General features: G+C 40.2%; 1 protein-coding gene across 1 annotated transcript in view; it reads right to left on the bottom strand.

Annotated features, from left to right (window-relative positions):
• Positions 1–13,744, bottom strand: part of LOC111153821 (guanylate cyclase 1 soluble subunit alpha 2) — a 294,976-nt gene that overhangs the window by 211,733 nt on the left and 69,499 nt on the right. Inside the window, 1 exon segment of the mRNA XM_022513074.1 lies at positions 4,424–5,142. Coding sequence (XP_022368782.1) covers positions 4,424–5,142 — 719 coding nt within the window.

Here is a 13,744-nt window from a genome sequence, read left to right as displayed (position 1 = left end):
AGTTCCCACCCTGAGAACAAAGGTAAGAGGAGTAACAAGGCCATGGCACCATTGTAGGGCTGATGCGCTTCAGAAGCTGGACTCCCTCCACAACGTTATTAAAGTTCTCTGAAGCGTTGCTACTAAGAAAAAAATGTCAAAAGAACTCATGTTGTTTATTGTTTCTCAAACCTGCTGCTATTCCAGTTTGCACCCAGGCGAACCTGCCCATTTTACTTTGGAACCCACTGGCACCACCACAGGTAATAAAAACTTGATTCCAAACTTTAGTGAATCTGAAAAGGAGACCAGTGATTGTAAAATAATTAACAGTCTATAAAGAAGCAGATCCCCAAGTTGTATTTTAGGGAGATGCTACGAGGTAGGCTTGCTATTTCTCTAAAATCATTAAAGCTACTGATGTCAGGGGTTTCTCCTCTAAGGCAGTGAGTGCAGAGAACAGACAGGACCAAGGCTGCAAGGGTGCAGAACGACAATAATGGCAGAAGTAATGATCAACAAATATTCAGTGACCCACGCTGGGGCTGAAGAGAGAAAAATGTGACATGGACCTCACAAATAAGTGTGTGAGGGAGGCAGCCTCAGCTGTCAGAGAATTACTTTAACCTAGTCCTGATAATAGGATGAGGTCTTCATGTTTGAGAAGTCAGACTCCCCTCTGCTTCTCTTTGAAATGTACCTGAATTCATTCAATCAAAGGGATGATGACGTTTCATGACCCAATGACTTCCTATAAATTTACACATGTTCAAGATAACTTGTAAAGGGGTAAAAATAGTAATTATTCATCTAGGTTCCTTAATTTCCAGATGTATTCATCTGAGGCTCAGATTATAGGGACTTGCTAAAACCGCGGGTGTAGAGACGCCCCTCCCTCAGGCTGCTGCCACTCCCCTCACACACTGTCACCTTACAAAGCAGAGAAGGAGGCTCGGTGCCATTCCTCCAGTTTCTAACAGCCCTATTTACAAACACAGCCTCCTCCGCACAACCAGGCTTTGGAATCTATGTCAATATTTGACTTACAGGACTAGACGGGAACCCTCAAACTGCACTTTGGACTCCAACAAATTTCTTCTTAAATGCACCATGATGCCTCGAAAGATTTAGGTAACAAACTTCCAAATTTTCAGAACAATGGTGAGATCTGAATGACCTAATGAGGCACGGCACAAATTAAAGTAGATTGACAGGGCGCCGGGGTGGCTCAGTTGGTTAAGCAATGGCTTTCAGCTCAGGTCATGATCCTGGAGTCCCAGGATCGAGTCCCGCATCGGGCTCCCTGCTCAGCGGAGACCCTCTCCCCTCTCATGCTCCCTCTCTCTCTCAATTAAAAAAAAAAAAAAAAAAAATCTTAAAATAGATCAACAATACACCATTAATTCCCAATGCTGCATCTGTACTTTTTTTTAATAATGAACAAATTCATTCATCTGTAATGCTTCACATCTGATAAGGGAAGATGATGAAAAGAAGTTGAGCTTTAAGGAAAGATAAAAACACAGCCATGCCATGTGGGAGGACAAGAAAAGAGAGAGAGAAGATGATGGAAGGCCTGGGTGATGGCTTAGAAGGCACACAGGGAGCCAAATGATGGGATCCAAAGCTCGGCCGGTCCATCTGGAAGAGTCCCTCCTGATCTCACAACTCCGTTGAGTTGGAGCCTGCCACTGATGACTGCATCAGATGTCTCTCAGTGACATTCTCCCTTCTGGTAACCAACCGTTCTGACTTTGTAACTCATCAGTGCACAATCAAGATGCAAATCCTCTGGAACCAGGATGCTGGCTTTCTGTTTCATTCCCGTATCACCAAATTGCTCACAAGCGTGTTCTACCTCCAGTCTATAGTTAACCAACGACTGATGGCAAAGACCGGCGAAGATCGTGGTTTAGCAAAACTTTACAGTTCATTCTGCAAATGAATTACTGCCACTCAACTGCATGAGTAGCTTCTAGGTTTTCATTTTTTGGGGGTGTGGGTATTGTGTTTTTTTGAGGGTTTTTTTGACTGCAGGAGTGGTGGTTCATTGGTATTAAGGCCATAGCCAAAATAGTTAAATTATGTTGAAAGCCTTCATTGTTAGACCAAGGAATATCCTAAATCATTTAAAAAATTGCCCTTTCTTATCAAGGCCCAGTCAACAGTTAAAAGCTTCAGACAACATGGAGTTACTTATTAACAAGCGCTCTTGTGGAAAGTAATGAATATCAAGGTCAAATTTATCAACAGACCCATAACTTTTAACCTTGATTCTCTTTCCTCTTTCCATGTGTTCAGAAAATGCAAATCTGGGATTTGGAAATAGTAATTGAAAAACGTTTCTCATCTGCCTAAGACTCTGTGCCCTAACTTTATGGACCACAGCTCCAGTTTGGGCCAACAACGGCTTCCCAAATGTCCCACGTGGCGAAGCCAGGTGAATGGACAGAAACGGAAACAGGGATGAGAGGACTACCATCTTCATTCCAACTAAAACCCCAGCCTTTTGCTTTCTTTTTAAACTGCCACAGCCATGTTTAACTTATAACTGCACCTTCTCAATGAGAAGAACTGTGCCTTATTATTGGAACTGGCAGGGGGCCTTGACATTTGAGTCATCATTTCATGATGCCGATTCCTTACCCTGGTATACAAATTAAACAGAAATACATGCCAGATGAAATGTAGGGGGGAAATCTGAAACCATCCCTTTAAGCTGAATTAATTTTTCTCAACTCTACAAAATATACAGAGCAATTAACATGGGTAATAATACCATCCACCTCAGGCACATTTTCAAAAATATTAACTTCAACTTCAAAGGCCAAAACTGCTCAAACCCTTCTAACCAAACACTTCATTTCTGTAAAACAGAACAGACAGCTTTAATATTCTCTAAATTACAAGACAGAATAGTTCCCCTTTTAAATCAACTGCAACTATGGGCAAAAACACACCTTTAACAGCTTTCCTCTTTTCTAAACAGCTTCAAAAGTGGGTAGCAATCGCTGAACATGTAAATATATAGAAAAATACGCACATGTGATTTAAAACTTGTGTCATCACATAGAAAAAATAACAATTCATTCAGACTAAAATATCCAAATGTGCCTAGCTGGAATTTCAGGTTTATCTGCAGATGTTCTGAAATCACTGAACATAAATGATGAAAAATGAGAAATCACAGGACCCGATCACCCTGAAGAAATGGGCATTGTTCCTAGCTCGCAAGCATTTTGTTGAAAATTTTTCCACTGAATTTCAAAATGATAAAAATCAGTTGTAACACGAATGCTATATAAAATCCTCAGAAATGTCTTGGGTCTGCTTCCAGGAGGCTTTTCCCTGGTTTACTTCGGATGGTAGGTGTTCCAGGAAATGGGATTTTTCATTCATTCATTTTAATATTCATTTTAATCATCTCTACAACTCTTCCTTTTAGCCCAAACCAGCCTGTTCATTTCCAAAAGCCAACGATTTCCCCCAGAATGCTTGGGAAGAAGCTGAATCACCTACAGGAGCTTTACTGTCCTCAATACAAAATACTGACCGGCTCCACAGAAAGCGGAACTCACATACATGCATGCATCTACTCCAGAACAGTAGCATCTTTATTGTTTACTATTATATTTCAAAGAGTAATGATTAACTTTGCTTTACATTTCATTATTTTAATGCTGACTTCTCCTAAAAAAAAATTCACCTGAGGGAACACATTTGTGTAAATGGATTTAAAATTCACCTTTTAGCTTTTCGTTTCTTTATACTTTATAACCCAGACTTTCCAAAAAGGGGCTTCCAAGAAATTCGCAATAGTTTAGTGGTCACCGTGTTCTCCACATAGCGGTCATGTTCTGAGGGAGTCTCTGTTTCAATACTAAACTCTACTTAGAAAAGAAGGCTTGAGATCGTCCCTTAGTTTCCCAACTTTTAGAAAATCCATTCTTTGGCAAACTGAGCCAAAAATAGGATATAAACCAGATGTTCCGCGATTATGAAATTTCAAGCAGAGCACATTCGAAGTGGAGCTAGCTTTTCACCCCCATTTCTTTTAGGAGAAGACAAGCAGGACCCAGGATGTGGGATTTGGTTTTACCATCTGTCTTTTTAGGTTGACTTCGAAATCGGTGAATTAGTCATGGGCTTACAGTACCAGGTTTTAGGGAGTCCTATCATTTCTGTAATTACTATGGCTGGCATTAATAAGTGTCTTCTTTTTATATGCAGAAATAAATTAATGGAAGAGGCAGACACTATGCAAAATGGCTGGGAAGAAGGCCAAACCTTTCTACATATATCCAGCCACTAGTGACTTCCGAAATGGCACTTTAAGCTCTCTTGCCTAAATAATTAGCAGGACAGCCAGCCAGCATGTAATTTACTGGAATAATTACGCACTCTTCCAGCTCCCATCGCCCAGCTCCAGCCCGTGGCCACTTACCTTATCTTTGTTCTCAGTGCCGCAAGCCTCGGGCTTGGTTCTGATCACGAAGGGGGTGGACAGGCGCAGCAGGACCCTGTCGAAGGCGGCCTGCACCCGTGGGGACACGATCTCGAAGCAGTCCTGGAACTGGAGCATTTTATGAGTGTCGCACCGCAGCTGTTTCCGCAGGCCTTCCCCCAGCTGGAGGACGGACATGTGCGGGTCAAACATCAGGTGGAACGGGAAAGCTCTGCAGAAGGTGCTGATGCTGATTCTGAGGTCCGCGGGCACGTGGGAGGAACCCTGGGGAAGGTTCTTCGGGACGTTGGTGTTTTCCCGTTCTTTGATAAGGAAGGTAAGACAGCTGCAGTTGCCGGGCGTCGAAGCGTCGGAGCCCAGCTTCTCAGCGGCCACCCGCTCCACGGCCACGTCCAGCCGGTAGATCTTCTTGGCTGCGGCCTTGATCATCCCCAGCATCGCGAACCCCACGGTGTGGTGGGGGTGGAAATAGTGCAGCATCAGGGCACTGTCGGGGAGCTCCCTGCACAGGAACGACGGCGACTCCAGCGTGGCCTGTTTTCCGAAAGAAGTTCTAATGTGTTCCAACAAGGCGTCAAAGCCGTTAAAGAAATCCTGCAAGGTCCCGCCCACAGCTCGAAGGACTCGCTCATTCTCATCAAAGCATATAGTGAAGAACTCCTCGCCAAATCTCTCTTGGATTTCCTCAAACTTCAAACCTGGAGGTAAACGGGAAGGCAATGTTAGGGAAGTCGAAGAGAATAATCAAATTTATAGCTTTTTTAATGCTTATCATAATGAGTGAGTGAGGCAAGGAGATAACGAGTGAGTGAGGCAAGAGAAGTATTGCCCTTGGGCCCACATATTCCCAAAGAGATGACTTCAGTTTGAATCAGAGAAAGTAAATTTCAATTCATCTTCTGGAGGCTTCTAAGATGTAAAGGAGCATAAACTTCGGAGTATTTTTGTTCATTTTTCAATAGTCTCATCTTTTTAGAGCAGTTTTGGATTCACAGCAAATCTGAGCAAAAAAGTATGGATATTTTCCAGAGAGCCCTCTCTGCACACACACAACTTCCCCTCCCCCCACTATCGGTCCTAGGCCCCTGTGGTACCTTTGTTACCATCCGTGAATCTACAGTGACACAGTATCATCTCCCAGAGTCCGGAGTTTACATTAGGGTTCACTCTTGGTGGTGCATACCCTTGGGTTTGGACAAATGTGTCATGATCCGTGTCTACCATGAGAGCATCAGACAAAGTAGTTTTTTTGCTCTAGAAATCCTCCGTGCTCTGCCAACTCACGCGTCCCTCCCCTCCGCCCCTCCAGCACAAACTGTCCACACATTGCTCATCAAGCCGCTCACTCTTCTTCCCAATACCGTGGTGCATTTGCTATAACTGGCACGAATAAGACCATCTTAACGATCTCTGTCTTCGTTAAAGCAACTTTTCAGAAGCAACTAGAACACTTTCTCTATTGTGCCCATGCGCTATTACTATCTTGCTTATCAAAGTTCATTTGTTAAGTAGAATATATCATTCAGAGAGGGAATTTAAGGTACCTGAGTGGGGAAAGGCATCAGATTGTCCAGTGTCAAGAGAAGGAATTAAGTCGGGCCCCGGTGAGAGAGACCCAACAAGGAACTAAAAACGGCAGGCCTGTGGGTTGACTTGCATTCTTCCACCCGTAAAAATGAGAGTAGCCAAGAGGAGAGCGGTAATCTCCCCAGGAAGAGTTAAGAGCTTTTGTTTTCTCAGTTCATACTTCCACATGTCATGGCCAAAGGAACTCTATGTTATAGCAATGGAATTATAACAAAAAATACACACACACACACATACACACACAATGCATCATGCAGAAATTAGAACCAGTCACATGTGATCCACCCTTAAGGATGATCTGAAGAAAAAAGATGAAGGGAATTTATGACCCCAAGAGGAAGTCTACAACGCATATACGAGAGTTGAGTGTGTAGGCAAAGGAATCCTCCATATGGAGTCATGCTACGGCTTCTCCTCTGACGTTGGCTGAAATCAGTACATCTAAGTTCACATATTCATATTTCTTGCCTCGTCTACTGCATCTTATGAGGAGGTCCTGAAGCTAGGGCAGGATTGGGAAAAGACACAGGTCACCTTGCTAGTGTCCCGTTCAAGTGCAGAGCAGTCTGGGTTGCCTATGGCTTGGTTTGCTGTTCCTACCTTTGTCATTTCTAGGGGTTCTCCCCACAGAAATGAGGGACAAATCAGTCAACAATAACCCTTGAAAAATAGTCAAACACATCAAATATTTTTTGAGAGAGTACTACAGAGTATAAACATTGTGATAGCCAAGTGAAGACGTCAGTTTGACAAAAAAGTTCTTAAAAGCAATGTGAAATGAAAGCAGTAGAAAATCTAAGTAAGAAAGAGTTCTTTTATTAAGAAGAATTTCACATTAAGTTTTGGTTTCATAGATCTGACATGCAAGTCCAGCTGAGAAAGTCACCCGTTGGGATAAAAATACAACCACACATCCTATGTGGTCATGGTACAAGACTGCCCTTCAGCTGTGCTGAGTTCCCTAACAGTAATGCCAGCCCAGACTGATAATAATAGGGTTCCTCTGTCCAGTCCTCCAGTGTAGAAGGAAAAAAGCCAGGTGGCTGACTCTCACTGCAATTTGGCTTCTGTTCCAACTGCTCTGATGAATCTACTTTTACAAATGCTTCAGCCAATACATGCTGTTCAATCCCTACCTTAGTTTACCTTATTTGTTATTTTTCTTTTAATTTGACTCTACTGATCATCTCATCATCCTAAGCCACCCTTCTCTCTAGGCTTCTAAAACCATGCTCTCTTGGTTTGATGACTGTCTGAAAATTCCTTCCAAAAGTATCTTCCTATGCCAAATCCTGTTATCACCATCACTGCATAACTAAAAAGTTCTAATACAAATTAAATGGATAGCTCTTCAAAAGACTATGTTCTTGGTTGCTATTAAGTTTTTTCCTTACCAAAGTCTAATTAAAACTAAATTCCAAACAAATAAAAATTCCTATAAGCTGACTATACTTGATGAACTACAGAATCCCATGTGCCACTAAAAATATTTCTTGGATTGCTTCTATTCTTTGAAGAGTTCGATCTTCAAAGGATTCAGGGTCTTTATGCACAGAAAAGGAAAAGAGAAATTCTTCTAACTTGCTTTTTTCATAACACTGAAAATGTCTTCAGAGTTATTAAAGGATATATATATATATATATACACATACATACGTAATACGGTAAGCTTATGTTCTATTTCCAATGCCAGAATCCCCCCAAATCATCCAGAAAATAACAAGTAAATCCACCAGGGGCACAAAGTAAAAACTACTCTGAGTACAGCATTCCACCAGCTAGAAATCCTCACTGTCTTACAAAGCACTTCTGTACAGGGTTGTTAATTCTTCTGTGATGACACCAAGACCTAGGAGGATGCTAGAGAGACTTGAATCAATAAAAAGAAGCTGAAATATATTGAATATTACACTCAAATCCTATATGTGGCGATTCTATAAAATCACAATCCTTGATTAACTAACAAAGAATTTTGTTCTCACAATTATGAAACTGTACAAGATCATAAAAGAAAAAACTTCTTCCAGTTGGAAACATGGAAATCTAGCAAATGATCGCTGTTACTCTTGCAAACGTCCTATAAATCAATAGCCAGAACTTACATTTCAAACCTTGCAAATATCCTCCTTACAGTAATTCACTTGACACATATAGACAATGCTCATCTTCTCCCACCAGAAAATGCTATGACAGCCTGACATTTGGGTCTATAAGAATACATTCCTCTAGGGGCAAAACTTACCAAAAAATCTGCTTTCATGAACAAGAAAGTTAGAAGTTAGAATTGTAAATTACTGTTAATCCACCTCTTTAGAAAAATGAAAAGCCTGAACGTGACATCCTTTAGCTGGAAATAATCTATTCACTGATGATATGAATCTTTTGTCCCTCATCTGCTCTCCGTCTGACTTCACACTGTGCACCTCTTAAGGACAAGGACATCATCCCCTTTCTGTCTGCATACCCATCACTAACATAATGTCTGGCACACAGACACTAAGACTTCATTCATAGAAACTAAGCTTGCCTCTCAGTGTTTGTTTGAAAATTTAATCAAGCTTTTAAATCTCCAATGTGTCACGTTTAAGGATACCTAGACGACTAGACACATTCTTTTCTGATATGAGACTCTACAGATAATTAAATCACAGTGGGGGTAGGCTGTAACAGAGGCACATGGGAATACTATGAAAGTATGCAGACAAGAATGTCTGACTCTCTCCTGTGAGAGATAATGTCTGATGGAGACTTGAAGAAAAAGCAGGTGTTCGAAAACCCAGTAATGAGGGAACAATCACATTAATGGATGGACACTAATGGAATACAGATGAGCGAGAGAAATGGAAGAGCCCAGCGTGATCAGGGAAGGGCAAACAGTAAGTGGGTAATATCCAGGGAACAGGAGTAAGGGGATGAGTTGTTACCTGATGAGCAATGTAGAGGCTGGACTGAAGGGAGCCAAGACCAGAGTCAAAGACACCACCCAGAGGGAGGCTGCAGTGTCTTTAAAAGATTATAGGAATTAGAGAAGTCCCAGTGAAAGGAGTGTTAAGCGATGTCCCGAGCATTTTCAAAGATCTCTTTACACCTTAAAAAATTCTTACCAGGTAGGTATTTTTGATTGTCCTCATTTTACACGTGAAAAATGTTAAGAAATTTCTTCCCAAGTTCTCTCAAGGTGCCTAAGTTGGTCTCAAGGTGAAGTTTGTCTAATACTACATCTTGTGAAATAAGCACAGTGTCAAAAGAGAAAAACCTCTGGGTGGGGGGTGGGAAATGCATGTCTTGCTCAACGTTGTATGATCAACGCCCAGCATTCTGCGTGAACTTTAGTAGGTGCTCAATAAATATTAGCTAGATGTTGAATGAATTAATGCATCAATGAAGTCAACAGAAGAGTTATAAGGAACAGTCAACAGTTATCAAATGCCACAGCAATGTCAAGTAAGGTAAGGACAGAAAACTGTAAATTGGATGGGTCAGCACTTTGGGGACCTTGGACAGCAATAACAGTGGAGGGGAAAGGGCAGAATACAGGGTGTGAGGGGTTAAGGAGTGGGTGGCAGGTAAAGAAATAGTATTCAGGTGAATTAATATTACTAGGATACTAAAATTACTTACTTTTAAAAACTATAATAAATCTACCTCTAGACTTGGAAAATGGTGCTTTCATTGAGAACCAAGTAAATAGCGAGAGAAGGCACCAAAGACACAGCACTGACTAGGGTCTTGGATCCTTCAGGGGAAGCTCCATCAATAAAGGAAGGTTTTTAAGTCCAGAGACCATCCTTACCACCCAACAAGGACACTGGTCCCCACTAACACAGAGAAACACCAAAGCAACAGGGGTATCCTTAAGCAGCATAAAGTTCAACCGAGGATGGGAAATGCCTGCCAATTACACGCTTCTGTGACTGGCAGACACCCCATAATTATTTTTTAATTATTTAGGCCTCATCAACCTAATATCTAAATAATGTAACTGAAGCACAACTACATCTCAAGTCCAAACTTTATAAAGAGATTTCATTACATATTAAGGAGATAATTATCTTTTTAGAGAAACAATTTTTTTCACCTCCACTCAGCTATAACTGACACGTAACACCGTGTAACTTTCAGGCATGCAGTGTGGTCTCTGGATACATTTATGTATTGCAAAATGATTACCCTTGTTGTGTTAGCTAACACCTTCATCAGGTCACATAATTCCCTTTTTTTTGTAGTGAGAACATTTATGATCCACTCTTTTAATGACATTCAAGTATCTAATACATTATTGTTAACAATAATCACAAAGTTGTACAATCAGTCCCCAAAAACCTACTCATCCTCTAACTGGAAGTTTGTACCCTTTGACTGACATCTCCCCAATTCCTCTATCTCCCAATCCCTGGTGACCACCATTCTGTGAGTTTGGCCTTTTTAGATGGCCACATATGTAAGTGATAGCATATGGCATTTGTCCAGAAACAACGCTTTTATCTAGCTAGCCCCTAAGGTTTTTGTCAGCTAGTTTGAGGACACTTCTATAAAACTATTATTCGAGTGTCATGCCGATCTACAAAGAAATGACTGAAGCTGATCTCAGCCACCCAGAGGTTATTTAACAGTCAATATTAAACATATAGGTCTGAACAATAACAAAGGAGAAAGGCTCTCAACAAATCCTAGCGCCCGAATTCTTTTATTTATTTATTTGTTTGTTTGTTTGTTTGACAGAAAGAGATCCCAAGTAGGCAGAGAGGCAGGCAGAGAGAGAGGAGGAAGCAGGCTCCCCGCTGAGCAGAGAGCCCGATGTGGGGCTCGATCCCAGGACCCTGGGATCACGACCTGAGCCGAAGGCAGAGGCTTTAACCCACTGAGCCACCCAGGCGCCCCCCAAATTCTAATTTTAAAGAAAATTGTTCTTAATCTGATCTATCAATACAGTTTCATTTGAATCTCTTGCAGTGATATCAAACCTCTGTAGTTTCAGAGTACTCCATCCTTGAGGAAGTAAAAGTGCTAGGATAATAATGCAAGGAATGATCCTACCAATTTTGGTCTTAATCTACGAAGAGTTAAACAATCCTTTTCTACTATTTTGGAGACATGTCATTCTCCTTTTGATGACTCTTTGACATCTCTGTCTCCCTCCAAAAAAGAACACAACTTATGTCACGTATTTGTTTTTAAGTCTAAGTGAACTAAAATTAGTTAATGGTTTTAAAGTTTATGATATACTTAAAGAAAACAGGACATATACTCAGATTCTTAAAAAACAGGGTTTTAATATCTTTGAGCTATTAAAGAATTTGCTAAGAATTACAACAGGGGAGCCTCTAACCGATTTAACATTAATTCTTGAATATCCAAAGGAAGAGGCATTATCAGACGCATATTAAGTGCTTTAGGGACAAAAATATTTATGATGGTTAAGTCTCAAGTTTTTAATTTTGAGAATATGCGAAGATAGGCTTTAAAATATGCATAACATATAAATTTTAATAGTGGGAAACATCGCACAATGGAGATGAAGCCAAACTGAATATGTTTTTCACCCAGAAACCAAATCTAAAAATTAGAACATCATATGGAAACGATGAAATAGAGATAATTGGGTGTTGAATGTTATATGCTTGGAAAATTTTAATACATAAGTTATGTAATTAATCTAAGTTTTTAAAAAAGCAGATCATAAAATTACATTCCAGTATTATTAGTTGCTACTCTTTCCTTTCAAAAACAAAGCATATACAAAATAGTATATATTCCCTTGTATTATATGTATTTGTCTGTGATCTCTCTGTTGACTATACACAGACTTAGTAGGACAACTCGTGAAAAGTACCATGTCTAAATACAGTGTGATCTAGAATGAGGAAAAGAAATTGATGGAAGAAGAAATGAAACTAAACCAAAAATAGAGATAATGTCCCCCTGAACTGTAGAAAACCCTGAATCTACATATGCAAAGGCAGTATTTTCCATCAGGATGGATTGATAAATGCACTACACACACACACACACACACACACACACACAGGACACTGACAGATTATCTGTAAATTTATAATATGAATGTTAAATAAAAGTTACTGAAACAGAGGGAAAGAGAAACTATTGACTCCTGTTGGGTACATTTTATCTATACTCTGGAACTAAACCATCTCAGTAAAATCCAGGGGCTGGGAAGCTGGAAGGAAATAGAAGAGGTAGTTGAAAGGAAGGAAGTACGAGCATTCTAAAAGTTTCTTCTCAATGTCATTTGGGTGAGTAGAGACAAAATATAGTCTTAGGAGGAAAATAAGTAATAAATTGTTTTAAAATAATCAGAAAACATGTGGGTCTAATTTGAATAACAGCAGAAGGAAGATAACCAATAATGGGAAAGAAGAGGCAAACTTTCCAAATTACGAAGGTAAAAAAATATATACATGTTGATTCAGCTTCATCAATGGAGGGAAAAAATAACAGAAAAATATGCAAAATAAATAATCAGAAATCAAGATGGAAGAAAGAAAATCAAGTAAATTACGTATTTATGTAAATGTAAACAAATCCTCCCATCCAAAGGGGCAGGAAATCTCACTTCTCCCATAGGAGTGTCACTTAGAGGAAGCAATTTAAAAAATAAAAGGTGGGCAGTAGGCAAAGAATTCCAAGAAACTACAAGTGAGGAGCAGTATTAATATCAAACAAGGTAGAATTAAAGTTAAAAATATGAATCAGGGGGCACCTGGGTGGCTCAGTGGGTTAAAGCCTCTGCCTTCGGCTTGGGTCATGATCCCAGAGTCCTGGGATCGAGCCCCACATCGGGCTCTCTGCTCAGCAGGGAGCCTGCTTCCTCCTCTCTCTCTCTCTCTCTCTCTCTCTGCCTACTTGTGATCTCTGTCAAATAAATAAATAAAAAAAAATATGAATCAGGATAAAGAGAGACATTACATAACAAAATCACAATTTATAAAGACCTCAGAGATACAAACCTGCATAAGCCAATCAACATTGTAGATAAATACACAAAACAAAAACAATTAGGAACTAAATGCTAATGTATACATGGTTTTTATGGAGCGATAAATATGTTCTCAAGTTGCTTTAGTGATGGTTGTACAACTTCATGAATATACTATAAACCCTAAAGCATACACTTTAAATGGGTGAACTGTAAGGTATGTGATTTATATTTCAGTAAAGCTCTTATGTACTTAAAAAATTAAGAATAAAGGAACTCTATACAATTACTTGGGGGAACTTTAATACACATCTCTCAGGACCCCATGGCTCTAATAGACAAAAAAGCAAAATCATAGAGAAAGTAAATAAAAATACATAAAACATAACAATTAATAAACTTAAAAAAATAAAATTATCCTGGAAAACTTGAATGTGCCTTTTCCAGAATAAAAAATATCAGAGATTGGGGGAGGAGTCAAGATGGCGGAGAAGTAGCAGCTGAGACAACTTCAGGTAGCGGGAGATCAGCTCGATAGCTTATTTAAAGATTGCAAACACCTACAAATCCAACGGGAGATCGAAGAGAAGAACAGCGACTCTAGAAACAGAAAATCAACCACTTTCTGCAAGGTAGGACTGGCGGAGAAGTGAATCCAAAGCGACGGGAACATAGACCGCGGGGGGAGGGGCCGGCTCCCGGCAAGCGGCGGAGCAACGGAGCACAAAATCGGGACTTTTAAAAGTCTGTTCCGCTGAGGGACATCGCTCCAGAGG

This window comes from Enhydra lutris, unplaced genomic scaffold (genome assembly GCF_002288905.1).
Source record: "Enhydra lutris kenyoni isolate GAN:26980312 unplaced genomic scaffold, ASM228890v2 scaffoldscaffold34, whole genome shotgun sequence".
Lineage (NCBI taxonomy): Eukaryota > Metazoa > Chordata > Mammalia > Carnivora > Mustelidae > Enhydra > Enhydra lutris.
The sequence above is the reverse complement of the archived record's forward strand: the minus strand, read 5'-3'. Positions and strand labels throughout refer to the sequence as shown.